This window comes from Mizuhopecten yessoensis, unplaced genomic scaffold, assembly GCF_002113885.1.
Source record: "Mizuhopecten yessoensis strain PY_sf001 unplaced genomic scaffold, ASM211388v2 scaffold10403, whole genome shotgun sequence".
Classification (NCBI taxonomy): Eukaryota; Metazoa; Mollusca; class Bivalvia; order Pectinida; family Pectinidae; genus Mizuhopecten; species Mizuhopecten yessoensis.
In genome coordinates, this window is record NW_018408529.1 from 27,601 (window position 1) to 42,232 (window position 14,632).

Here is a 14,632-nt window from a genome sequence, read left to right on the forward strand (position 1 = left end):
CTGTGGTTGACACAACTCATTAATTAGAACCACTGACCACTCTGACCCTACTGGCCCACTCGACTCTCCTCCTACTCTCAAAGATAACACTTTTTCACACTTGCGTTACAGCAAATAAAGGGAATCACGAAAACCTGAAGGCCATACGGGTGAGGTACTGAACAGTCATACCGGTAAGTAAGGAACTGACCGTCATACCGGAAATCAAGGTACTGACGGTCATACCGGTAAGGTATTGACAGTCATACCGGATATCAAGGTACTGGCAGTCATGCCGGTTATTAAGGTACTGAGTCATACAGATAAAACATTGACAGTCATACATGAAAGGTACTGACAGTCATACAAGTAAGGTGTTGACATTCATACCGGTATTTAAGGTACTGACGGTCATTCAGTTAAGGTACTGGCGGTCAAACAGGTGAGGTACTGACAGTCATACAGTTAAGGTACTGACGGTAAAATGCAGGTAAGGTACTGACGGTCATACAGGTAAGGTTCTGACGGTCAAACAGGGAAGGTGGCTAATTATCACTACTATCCAGTTGTTCAATAATTGTGTTTCTTGGCCTTACTTTTATCATCTGAAGAAGTTCACCAATAGCATTCTGTTTCTCAGGAGGGGTTAAGGTCGATGAAATCCCATTGTGACACGTATCCCCCATTGTCTCACGGACGTGATGGAGAGTCCGATACACAGGTCCAGATTCCTGTAACAAACGAAAATATACATGTACCAAGGTAAACATTTCTTTAACCCGCAAAAGTATACACATGTCAATAAATCGTTTCATTCCCAGGCATATAGGAAAGAGAAATTACATCCAAGTGTTTTTTTCAAATAGGATGAAACCCGAAGGTCGCGAGGGGTTTTACACCAGTTTGAAAGTCACGTGGGTGGGTTTTTTCTCATTTCAGTCACCAGAACTAGCTCAGGAACCACAATGAGGCATCAAGATTTCTGCATTATATATTTTTTGCAAAAAGACAAAGAAGATAGAAATGTCTTACATCTCTCCTCTCCTGAACAGCTATGTCGTATTTGCACAGGAAAGGAGAGAAATGCATATAGACACACTTTAATAATTGATGGTTGGATGAAGACATACTGATGGCAGGATTGAGAAACCTAAGCAGACAGGTTTGGAAAGTTCCCAGCTTTCTACTGAAGTTGGATGTATGTATATATCAAATACCCATGAATCTCGGAAAATGGCAAATTCAACTATATGTTTAACACGACACCATTTCTACTGCATATGCGAATCGAATTTGTTGAATTAGTGTGCGAACACCAACGAAAACAGGCGGCGGCGGCGGCACCTGAATTAATATACTTTTTCTAATAATGCGGACGTCTTTAAATGATGACAATGTATGTACTTACGTTAAATGCGTCAATGAAATACACGGAAAAAGAAACGGAGCATTATAGAAATCCTCAAATGAATTCATATTTAGAACGTTAGAACAATTTGGTAGTAAACAAATATATATCTCAAAGCAAGATACCTGGTTCATCTGAACATATCAAATACATGTCTATACGGATTGCTCGAAATTTCCTGCGTGAAGGCCCGGTTTAAGAACTTTAATGGACATGTTCTATTTTAATTCTCTTTCAATAATGTCTGATGTATTCATTTGATAAATTGTTAAAACTAAAAACTGATCGTTTGAACACTCAATTTTGGTTTGTGGCCGATGGACTGACATTCTTTTACATCTCGGTTTCATACACTTTGTCACGCTGTAATTAACATTTTGTCGTCAAGTTCAGACGCACACAGTTGACGTCTAAGATTCTTTGGTTGTCTTTTGCAATCATGTTCCTCTTCTCCAAGACACGTTTCATTTTTGACTATTCCTTAAAAATTCTAACTGAACTTTCATAAATGGAAGTATGTTTTCAATTGTTCGAGTTGAATGTTGTAACAAACGGTATAATATCATTTTTACTTGTATTGGCAATCTTTTGGTCGATATCGGAAATCGGACCTTCTCCTTATCTTATTCAATACCGTTAAATATAATTTCGTCCGGATAGCATTGTTTAACCGCTCCTCTAACTTAAATTAATCACTGACTATTGGTATTAATTTAGATGACAAACAAAAAGGTACGTTAATCTATGTTGACCTTGAATGAAAACCAAGATAGTTATAGGAATCAGTTGGTTTGCAATACAAATCTGAGGATATGTTTTCGTTTGTTACTGCAACAAAAACGTTTAGAATAGGACGCCTATTATCACTAACTTTCATAGTATGCAATACAAATCTGTAGATATATATTTCCGTTTGTTAATTCAACCAAAACATTTAAAATGTTAATTCACCCCAAACATCTAGCTGATAGTATTCAGCGCCCATTTATGATGAACTGATAGAAAGTTGAGTACATACCAAATCTATTGCTATTCTACCAGCAGTCGCAATTTTGTTGATCAAGATACTCAGGGGAAACCAACAACTTTCTCTGCTCCTTTCTATGCACATTTCCTGAAATCCATTAAATAAGACGACTGTCATTAAAATGTGTACAGCCATTAATTATTTTTTTATCATTGTTGATTAACTTATTCACCCCTACATATCTAAACTGGACTTGCCCAGTCATTGATTTGGTAAGGTTCAAATGTTACTGTAGGGGTGAATGAGTTGACAGTAAATACAGAAACATAAACACTCCGTGAAGAAGTATACTTGAGTATTACGAACCGCAGCTTATAGAAACGACAATATGACAGTGTAATTGGAAAATTGTGAGATGTGTCTCCTTAACAGCATCGTGTGTCTACTTACGTTTGAGGGGTATCTACTCGTCGACTTTAAGTGTGAGGGATGTTTGATTGCCAGCATTATTGATGAGAATGTCTTACTCACAAGCCGGGTTTACGAAGGATACTTACAGCAAGGATCATGAGTGGTTCTAACTCACCAGCCTCATCAGCATGGCTTATGAATGGTGTCTACTCAAAATCATTGGTTATGTGTGGTATATTCTCCAGCCTGGCTTATCAGGGTAAAAGGGATGTCTCTACATACCAGCATGGAATGTGATGATTCACACCAACATGGCTTGTTATTGGTGTCTAGGCACATGCCCTGTTTGTGAGGGATGTCTACTTACCAGAATCAAGTGTTAGGCTATCTAATCAGTTTGTATGTGTGGATGATGTCCTCTTACGTGAGGCGTGAAGTATGCAGGGTGAGTACTCACCAGCATGGTGCTAGCAACTTCTGGTGACGATTCGTGGTACAGGGCGACATCGTATACAAACATATACTCCAGCCACCTACTGACATGCCCTGCTCTCATGGTCTGTGTGAATGCACTGATGCATGCATCCGTCCCGCAAGCTAGAAGACCATCGTGAAGGTAGTCCTGCTCCAGTGTCTGGGAACGTAACACAAAGACCAATATGTAACGTATAAAATATGTTTAAACTATTACTTCCATTATAAACTCCTTTTCCCAAGTCTTCGCCCCCGAAGACAATTCTATTTACAACCCAGGTTCTCGTATCCCCTAGCATAGCGTATACCTTGTACTTGAAACAAGTTGTGTTCACCAACATCATTGTAACAGGATCGGGAAAATGCGAGGTCAGACAGGGATTCCAACTCAGGACCCTCAAAATCTAATCGGAAGCTCTAACCAAATGAGCTTCCTAGGCGCCAGTGATCGACCCAGTTCAGTTCCACTACATTTGTAATTTAACTTAATCACTGTCTCGTTCTGTACCCCGAACAGTCTCATTGATACGACCCGTTCTCATTACATCCCTGTGCACGTGTATCATCTGGGATGTATTAGACGCGAATTTTGATTTGTTTAAGAGAAAAACTCCAGTGCAGTTTTATTTTGACATAAACTTCATAAAATTACACTATAACAGTACTTTCGGTTCATGCGCTATCCCCGAAACACTTTACTTAACACGCTCAATGAGTATCCCTGTCATGTACCTACTCACTTGAAACTTTTTATTGCAGTAGTTTCCTTGGTTTCCATGACAATTCCATACATCTGCCAAAACCTCCAAAATATCGTTGGTCTGCGCTTGTCGGAGGAACCACAGGAATTCATGGAATAACTTAGGGGTTGTTTCCAGGGCGCCGTCGTAAACTGTGAGTTTATGCAGCCAGTGACTGATATCATCTTTAGTCACCAGAATGTTCTCTCCTAGATCATCAAACTCGTACCCGAGGCTGCCTGATTTCTTTCCTCTCATTTTACGGTTAGCATTGCTTTCGAGAAGATCTCTTGTTTGTTGTAGGACCAGATGCTGACTGGAAAATTGACACGTTCATCTCAAGGACTTTAACAGTGAAAATGGACAAGCAGAACATATGAAACTGAACTAACTCAAGAAAAGACAAATACATAAGAACCTTGCCTAAAAGGTGACTTTAATCTTATACTTCTTTTAATTCTTTGTAAGCCGGACTTAGAAATCAACTGGTTCACGTAGTTATATTATCAAACATGAGGCATGACATTACTTTCTTATATATCTGTTTATAAGAAAAAATGCATTTGCAAAATTTGAGCCATTTTAGTTATTCCGATATAATTATATTTGGTCTAATAACAATGTAACTAGTTATGCACTCCTGAAATAATCACAGTTACCTTATATTAGCCATGCATGTTGCAACTATAGTTCCCTCGCGTGCAAAAGGACGAAACACTTGTTGCTGAAGACATCTTGTTTCTTCAAGTCTGTTGTTATCTCCTAAAGTGTGCTCACATTTTATTGTTGAGTTGAATGGATAAATTAGCTACAAAATTTAAAAAAAAAAAAACATTTTAAATAATATCTGTGCAGCTGAAAACGAAATATATCAATATTCTCTGTGATTTGTTAAAGCTTACCTCATCGATAGGACTGTTCAGAAAGCCACCATACACCTTCTTGATCATGGAGAACAGGTTGTGCTGACGATAACTGTAGTGCGGAATTTGACACCTGGTGATGTCTCTGAAGGTTAATACCTTGCCCGGACTCTCCACTTCGTACTCGGTAGGGCAGGTACCTAACACGTCCACCTACAACAAGACGTGTCAGTCAAACAAGTAATATAGATACAGCTTTCCTTAATTATGTAGATAAAAATAATCGAATTTGTCTTTTAATATGAATTATGGTATATTTTAAATGTTTTTTAAATTTAATTTAACTATAATTACAGTAGCGCCGTCGTAATGTACAACATGTACATGGATGAAAGTGGGGGTTAGAACATGGATTTATTAATGAAAACTATTGTGACACATTTAACGCAATCAATATCTGTAATAAAAGACCATTGAAATAGCTTTGATTATAAAGATATTACATTTTCGCCATTGAAATGCCTCAATATGGAATTTCGCTACTGTAATGAAAGCGACAGTCATTGCACTGGAGCTTCATTAAATGTGAAATATTCACTAATGACGAAATAAAATGTATAATGACATCATTCTATGACGCGACATGCAAGTTTTACGTCCAATCAAACACAAATGTATCTTGGACGGGTCACTAGTAGTCTGCTGACTTTCAGAATATGTAATAAACAGGCAATGCAGTAGTTAGTCGAACGTCTTTTCCCCATTTGGAGGACTTTATCATGGGAAAGTACAAGAGAAATCATTAACACAACTGTAGTATATGTGATAATGGGAAGCGCTTGAATATAGTCTGTATTAACATTTTATAAATCTTTTTTAGAGGACTTCATCATGGGAAATCATTCATACACATGTAATATATATGTGATAATGGGAATCGCTTGAATATAATCTTTATTAACATTTTGTAAATCTTTTTTAGGGGACTTTATCATGGGAAATCATTCATGCACATGTAGTATATATGTGATAATGGGAAGCGCTTGAATATAATCAGTATTACCATTTTGTAAATCTTTATTAGAGGTCTTCATCATGGGAAATCATTCATGCACATGTTATATATATGTGATAATGGGAAGCGCTTGAATATAATCAGTATTAACATATTGTAAATCTTTTTTAATTAAAGGACAAAGTCTGGGGTAACTGACTTACGGTTTCCATGGTGTGGTCCTGATCTCCGGGTTCTCCATCCATGATTTTGATCTGAAGCGCTGACAAAATCCCACGCTTTATGTTAAGAGCATCGTTTGTCTCCTCGCTATCCACGACGATGGTGTGAGGGCGAATAGTGCCGCTGTCAAACTGAAAGTACATCTCCCTGCAATGTCAACGGTTTATAATAGCATACATATTATGTAAACAGATAAACGTTACAGTTTACATAGTCAACAGATTAATATTTACACAATTTACAATGTTAACAAAATTAATATTACAGTGAAGTTTATATAATGTCAACAGATTAATATCAAAATCTTGAATGTCAACAGATAGGTATCCCAATATACAATGCTAACAAATTAATATCACTATTAACAATTTCATCAGTTTAATATTACAAGTTATAATGTAAATTGTCGATGAATGAATATCACAATAACAAATGTCAGGAGGTTAATATAACAATTACGTAGAAAACAATTAATATCAAACACAACAATGTCAACAGAAAATATCACAAACAACGACGTGGCATGGTTTGGAGCCAGAGATTGTGAGTCAAAGAATCTTCCTTAGTTTTCTGTAAATAGATTAATTCTTAAAAGGGCAGGAATGGCATAATATTTACCTGCTCAGGAGATGTGTTACGTCTGCTGATAAAGTTGTATCTTTGATATAGACGTCGCCTTCCCCTGGTTGTCTGTGGAACAGTGAACACGAGGTCACCTGTAAACAAAAGGTCAAGGTTTTAGGTTAAGTCAGCCTACAAACAGAATTTTGAAGCAGTAAGACCAAGTCAAAACAAAAACCACTGGCAACTGTAAACAGGCATTTCAAAGTCAGCTGGAAACGGACATGTCAATTACACAACTGTAAATTAAGGGACATGGTACAGGTCAGCTGTAAACAGACAGGGTAAAGGTCATCTTCACACAGACTTGCCTAGGTCAGTTGTAAATAGACAGGGTAAAGGTCAGCCGAAAACAGACATCTTAAGGTGAACTTTAAACAGACAGGGTCAAAGTCTGCTGTAAACAGACATGTCAATGTCGAATGTACACAGACACGGTCAATGTCAAATGTAAACAGACAAGGCCAATGTCAAATGTAAACAGACAGGGTCAATGTCAAATGTAAAAAGACAGGGTCAGTGTCAAATGTAAACAGAAAGGGTCAATGTCAAATGTAAAGAGACAGGGTCAATATCAAATGTAAAGAGACAGGGTCAGTGTCAAATGTTAACAGACAGGGTCAATGTCAAATGTAAACAGACGGTCAATGTCAAATGTAAACAGACAGGGTCAATGTCAAATGTAAACAGACAGGGTCAATGTCAAATGTAAAGAGACAGAGTCAATGTCAAATGTAAAAAAACAGAGTCAATGTCAAATGTAAAAAAACAAGAGTCAATGTCAAATGTAAAGAGAGAAGCATTAGGTCACGTGTAAAACAGTGATATATGTTGTCATCAAATGTCATGTAAGAATCAATATCGCATGCTAACAGAAAGGACGAAGCTCCCTTTAAACAGGCTTAAGGAACAAGGACACAGGAGCAGATCAGATATCTAATAACTTAGGATGACAGATCACGTGATAAATAATGACACTGTTTTATACTAACGTTCAGGTAAGCCTCACACTTCCTCCTCGCTTCCACCACTACCTCACAGTCTAGTCTGAAAGCGGATTTGGAGGCCGTAGTCCCCACAAAGGTCGTCTCCACAGTGGTACTGTAGTGGTACAGGTACTGGTGGCCACGGTGGAATCTAACCTCTACAAAATATATGTAAATATGTATAAATACATATCTATCTATAAATATAACATACATCCTATGTATAAACACATGTCTATCTACAAATATAACATACATCCTATGTATAAACACATATCTATCTACAAATATAACATACATCCTATGTATAAACACATATCTATCTACAAATATAACATACATCCTATGTATAAACACATATCTATCTACAAATATAACATACATCCTATGTATAAACACATATCTATCTACAAATATAACATACATCCTATGTATAAACACATATCTATCTACAAATATAACATACATCCTATGTATAAACACATATCTATCTACAAATATAACATACATCCTATGTATAAACACATATCTATCTACAAATATAACATACATCCTATGTATAAACACATATCTATCTACAAATATAACATACATCCTATGTATAAACACATATCTATCTACAAATATAACATACATCCTATGTATAAACACATATCTATCTACAAATATAACATACATCCTATGTATAAACACATATCTATCTACAAATATAACATACATCCTATGTATAAACACATATCTATCTACAAATATAACATACATCCTATGTATAAACACATATCTATCTACAAATATAACATACATCCTATGTATAAACACATATCTATCTACAAATATAACATACATCCTATGTATAAACACATATCTATCTACAAATATAACATACATCCTATGTATAAACACATATCTATCTACAAATATAACATACATCCTATGTATAAACACATATCTATCTACAAATATAACATACATCCTATGTATAAACACATATCTATCTACAAATATAACATACATCCTATGTATAAACACATATCTATCTACAAATATAACATACATCCTATGTATAAACACATATCTATCTACAAATATAACATACATCCTATGTATAAACACATATCTATCTACAAATATAACATACATCCTATGTATAAACACATATCTATCTACAAATATAACATACATCCTATGTATAAACACATATCTATCTACAAATATAACATACATCCTATGTATAAACACATATCTATCTACAAATATAACATACATCCTATGTATAAACACATATCTATCTACAAATATAACATACATCCTATGTATAAACACATATCTATCTACAAATATAACATACATCCTATGTATAAACACATATCTATCTACAAATATAACATACATCCTATGTATAAACACATATCTATCTACAAATATAACATACATCCTATGTATAAACACATATCTATCTACAAATATAACATACATCCTATGTATAAACACATATCTATCTACAAATATAACATACATCCTATGTATAAACACATATCTATCTACAAATATAACATACATCCTATGTATAAACACATATCTATCTACAAATATAACATACATCCTATGTATAAACACATATCTATCTACAAATATAACATACATCCTATGTATAAACACATATCTATCTACAAATATAACATACATCCTATGTATAAACACATATCTATCTACAAATATAACATACATCCTATGTATAAACACATATCTATCTACAAATATAACATACATCCTATGTATAAACACATATCTATCTATAAATTTAATATACATCCCTATGTAGCAATACACATATATCTATAAATGTAATATGCATCCCTATGTATCAATACATATATATATATAAATGTAATATACTTCCCTATGTATCAATACACATATATCTATAAATGTAATATACATCCCTATGTAGCAATACACATATATCTATTAAAGTAATATACATTTCTATGTATCAATACACATATATCTATAAATGTAATATACATCCCTATGTATCAATACACATATATTTATAAATGTAGCATACATCCATATGTATCAATACACATATATATATAAATGTAATATACATCCCTATGTAGCAATACACATATATCTACAAATGTAGCATACATCCCTACGACTCAATACACATATATTTATAAATGTATCATACATCCATATGTATAAATACACATATATATATAAATGTAATATACATCCCTATGTATCAATACATATATATCTATAAATGTAATATACATCCGTATGTATCAATACATATATATCTATAAATGTAATATACATCCCTATGTATCAATACACATATATCTATAAATGTAGCATACATCCCTATGACTCAATACACATATATCTATAAATGTAGCATACATCCTATGTATAAACACATATCTGTCTACAAATATAACATACATCCTATGTATAAACACATATCTATCTATAAATGTAATATACATCCCTATGTATCAATACACATCGGACTACAAATATAACTTACACATGCATCGTCACGCCTACAAATATAATTTACATATATAACCTCCACTCTATATATACAGTCTACGCATACAAGTAAAACCTCACCTGTACAAAAATATGATATGGTCACTTCCTTCACTACAAACAGAATCTATGTATCTACCAATACAACTTAATAACTGAAAATGTAATTTACAACAACGTCATGTCAATAAATAGAACCTAAATATACAGCCTTGCGTTTATGAATATAACCTACAAATACAATCTTACGTCTATTAATATGACCTACAAAATTAATACAATTTACATCTTTCAAAAAAATATGTGAAAGCAACGTTCCATTTTTAAAATGAATCAACTATTCCTTAACCTGCAATTTACTGATTTGCGTATACCATTGTGCCATATCACATCTACATCTATCATCTACAAGTTGTACAACAATACAAGCTACCATCTATAAATATATTATCTAAACTTATACAACTTCCTATGTACAAATACAACCTGCAATCCAACGGTTACAAGCTCTGTTTTATTCCTTATGCATTTATCAATGTCATCAGATGTTTAGCTACAAGGTAAGAGTTTCTCTATTCAATAAAATAATAATCTTACCATTCCTGTCACAGTGAATAGGTTTTGTAATCCGTGCCTCAAACGCTGCGGTTTCTGAAAACAGAATAACGTCATGATGAAATGAGTACTCTCCAAACAAGACATCTTGATTTTAATTCGAACAAAATAGAGGTGCGCATGCCTGTCAAACGACTGCATGTTTATCAGGTAGAAATGGTTGGCAGCAATGGAATATACATCTAGTAGTACCGGAATGAAAACACCGGTAAATAGTCATTCTACTCCATTCCAAGGTGTGTACACCACAAGTCATGGTGCACCTTTGTTAAAGGATTCCTGTCGCACGGAAATCAAGTTTTTAGTATATATTAATATTTCCTTTTGGATATAAATGTGGCACAGTTAGGCTAAGACAGTTCCGTTGACCAGACAGATCAGTCGGTTAGAGCGGTGGTATAGTAATCTGAAGTCTGGGGTTCAAATCCCAGTCTAGCCCCACTCAAGTTTTACATCCAAAACACTAGTGTTGATTAAATTTTGTTTATTTCGTCAACTGTTATTTCTCATAAAAGTCCCACAATGTATGTTTTTCTTTTCAGAAATGATCTATCAAAACTATGTTCACAATGTGAGAAAATAAGTTCCAATACTTAGTTACAATATTTGGGCAGTGGTATGGGGATCCTTATACCACTGTCGTGTAGCTGTGTACGACAACGGTTGTGTTGTGTCGTTTCCTGTTCAACTTCGGCTGATTTCAGTGGATCGGTAAGTCAAAATTAGCTGTTTCCATACTTGATATGGTCATTTATTCAATGAAGCATTATTTTAGACAGTCTTTCTCGCATTGCAAACTATTCAGCTCTAAATATTTCTGAACGAATTGTTTAACCTTATGCAACGGTTCGATTTCAAATCAGTGCAAACCCGTTGCTATAGACAATTATGTAAAGCTAAATAAAAGTTCAAGCAGTCGTTATTTACTCTTCATGATATTTCATCGACATAACAAGAATTAGGAAAGGAATACAACACCTTACCAATGAACTGTGTTGATTCAGGCAGGAAACGGCATAAAACAAATATTACCGTACACATCTACACGACAGTGTTTCTTCTTATCAGTATTTAATATGTCATATATTTGAAAAAGTTATTAGGACAATCTCTTTACAGTGTACCCTTTTGAATGTTACGCAACAAGCAAGAAGGCAATATATAATCAACCTAGCATGTATAATATGACCTATCACTGTACAATGTTAGCATTTTTGTTGTACAGTCCTGAGCTAAACTTATCAACCAAAATGTTGTTATTAACAAATTTTAAAATGGGGATGGGGATTTTACAGTCGAACCGTCATATACCACTGAAGAATGGGGAGTCAGTCATGGCGTGACGTCACATGAAAACTATGACAGCAACACCCGAATTGTTTCTCATGGAGGTTTGTCCTCTGACGTGCCGGTATATGTTACAACAGTAAACACGACCTTGTCAACGCAGAATATATACATGTGTACAGATGGGTAATATTGTAATGGAAGCATAGCTGTACTGTTTCTTTGTGACTTCGTGGGTTTCGCAAGAAACACTTACGCCATGTGAATTAGAATATTACGTAAATTTTACCCTACGGTGATGAACACCAAGCCAGAAAACTACATATATATATATTCCATTTGACATCAGCGCGGCCTAGCGGACCCGTACGATAGACTTACTATTGCTTAACTCAATTAAAAGGGTGAAAATCTGAGTATTTTTCAGAAAACGAAACATTGCATGCATAAATGTAGTACCAAATAAGAAAGGAGTTATCGTTTTTAAGATCATACTGAAATTTTATAATATTAGAGATTTAATTACATGGCTATTACAATATCATTATATCACAAAAAACTTCTTCCCCCATCGGATAATTTGTAAAACTCACCCGAAACAAGACACAGCAGACAGACAGCAAGGACCAGAGATGTTCCCGCCATGATTGATGGAGGCAGAGTCCGCATGGATGTGTCTTAAAACAGCGCCAGTATATCGGTGACCTTGCATAATGACAACTAATACTTATAAACAACAGCAGCCGGGAGGAAAAGAGGTTAATGGCCAATGAGACGTCAGATAAGGAAATGCTGTTTTCGCAGTTCTCAATTTGGGCCTGTGAAGTGGTGTAGAGAGTTGGGTTTCCATGGATGGGCGAAGTCTGTTGACCCTTCGACTCTACACGTGCTGTACGGCGCAAACGGCATTGACCTGTATACGTGTTAGATGTCGCATCTCATATCACTACAATAGAACAAGGTTTCAACATATCAGTGTATATTCTGAGTTACCTCAAGATATATAGAGACAGCGCTATGTAAACGGTGCAGTTCCCGCCACAATCCATGTTGACGCCAATTTGATGTCTATGGTGATCTTGACATCTTACCGCGTCATAATATAAGCAGTTGTCATCATGACAACCACATCAGTATTGACTTAAAACGGCATAGTACCATTATCGATGTAAACTTCAGATGTCACATAAATGTTATCAATTATGACGTTATATCTCACGGTACCGTCATCAGTGTTGACGTTTTAAGTCGCTCTACCCTTTATCAATGATGACGTTTTATCATATGAATACCATGTTATGCAGTGGCATAAAGCCATCACGTAAATTATGTTTATGTAACGTGTGTAATATCACTCCGGAAATGACGTCACAATCGAATAGGAACAATCAATGAGACGTCACGTCAGTGTGAAGCGGATGCAATTCTCATCGTTTCAGAGGCGGCCAAGTGCAAAATATTCGTTTCAGATCACGCTTATACAGTTTACTTTATACTATATGATACAAAGAATCTGTCATTCGTTTCCCTTCGTATTAGATTTATGATACTCGTTTTGATACTTGTATCATAAATCTAATATGAAGGGAAACTTATGACAGATCCTCTATATATGTCACTCTACCATTTATCAATGATAACGTTATATGTCTCTCTACCAATTATCAATGATGACGTTACATGTCCCTCTACCATTTATCAATGATGACGTTATATGTCCCTCTACCAATTAGCAATGATGACGTTATATGTCACTCTACCAATTATCAATGATAACGTTATATGTCACTCTACCAATTATCAATGATGACGTGTATATGTCACTCTAACAATGATCAATGATGACGTTATATGTCACTCTACTAATTATCAGTGATGACGTTATATTATATATCCCTCTACCTATTATCAATGATGACGTTTCATCTTACCTCCATAATTAAAGTTGACAGCAAAAATCACAGTAGCATTATCCGATACTGACGTCAAAAATGTGATGCCATCATCGGTGTTGGCGTTTATACGTCACTGTACCAGTCATTAATGTTGACAACACATGTCACGTAACTGTTTATAATGTCGAAGATATCTGCCGAGGAACCATTAATTTTATCACATTTTTTACAATTAAAATATAAAGTTTTATAGCGGAAAAATAAATTTGATGATTTTTTTTTTCTTCGGTGAAAATTACGCCTTTATCATATTCACGCTAATCAGAGAGTAGTACGGAAAATATCAATCGATGGGTATTGTCAAGTTCGACGTCACTGATGCACTGAAACTTTCTTGTCGTTTCTCAACATTTTTTAGTGGGAGATGGAATTTCTGTTTTCGGAAACTAATGAGAAAAAAAAAGAAAAATGTACTTAACTGAATATTTATGGTTTCTTGATTTTCCGTGGTGTGAATATTTTCATATATTCTTACTTGTGCTCATCACTCGTGAAAAAAATACATTCAACCCACTCGTACACTGTAAAATATTAGTGTTATCCAG

At 34.9% G+C, this 14,632-nt stretch overlaps 1 protein-coding gene across 1 annotated transcript; it reads right to left on the reverse strand.

Moving 5' to 3' along the window:
• Positions 1-295: 295 nt before the first annotated feature.
• On the reverse strand, positions 296-12,965 carry LOC110460461 (apolipoprotein B-100-like). Its single transcript, XM_021513387.1, has 11 exons — positions 12,726-12,965; positions 10,828-10,881; positions 7,693-7,844; positions 6,698-6,795; positions 6,061-6,226; positions 4,882-5,055; positions 4,639-4,787; positions 3,980-4,295; positions 3,223-3,399; positions 2,406-2,501; positions 296-710 (listed from the first exon to the last, which is right to left on the reverse strand). The coding sequence occupies exons 1-11, from the start codon at positions 12,799-12,801 to the stop codon at positions 525-527; spliced, it is 1,644 nt and encodes a 547-aa protein (XP_021369062.1). The 5' UTR covers positions 12,802-12,965; the 3' UTR covers positions 296-524.
• Positions 12,966-14,632: the final 1,667 nt, after the last annotated feature.

Coding starts and splice junctions, on each gene's coding strand:
- LOC110460461 (XM_021513387.1), bottom strand. CDS start 12,801: ATGCGGACTCTGCCTCCATCAATCATGGCGGGAACATCTCTGGTCCTT. Junction 10,882..12,725: donor TCTGCTGTGTCTTGTTTCGG/GTGAGTTTTACA, acceptor TTCTGTTTTCAG/AAACCGCAGCGTTTGAGGCA. Junction 6,796..7,692: donor AGTGTGAGGCTTACCTGAAC/GTTAGTATAAAA, acceptor TTTTGTTTACAG/GTGACCTCGTGTTCACTGTT.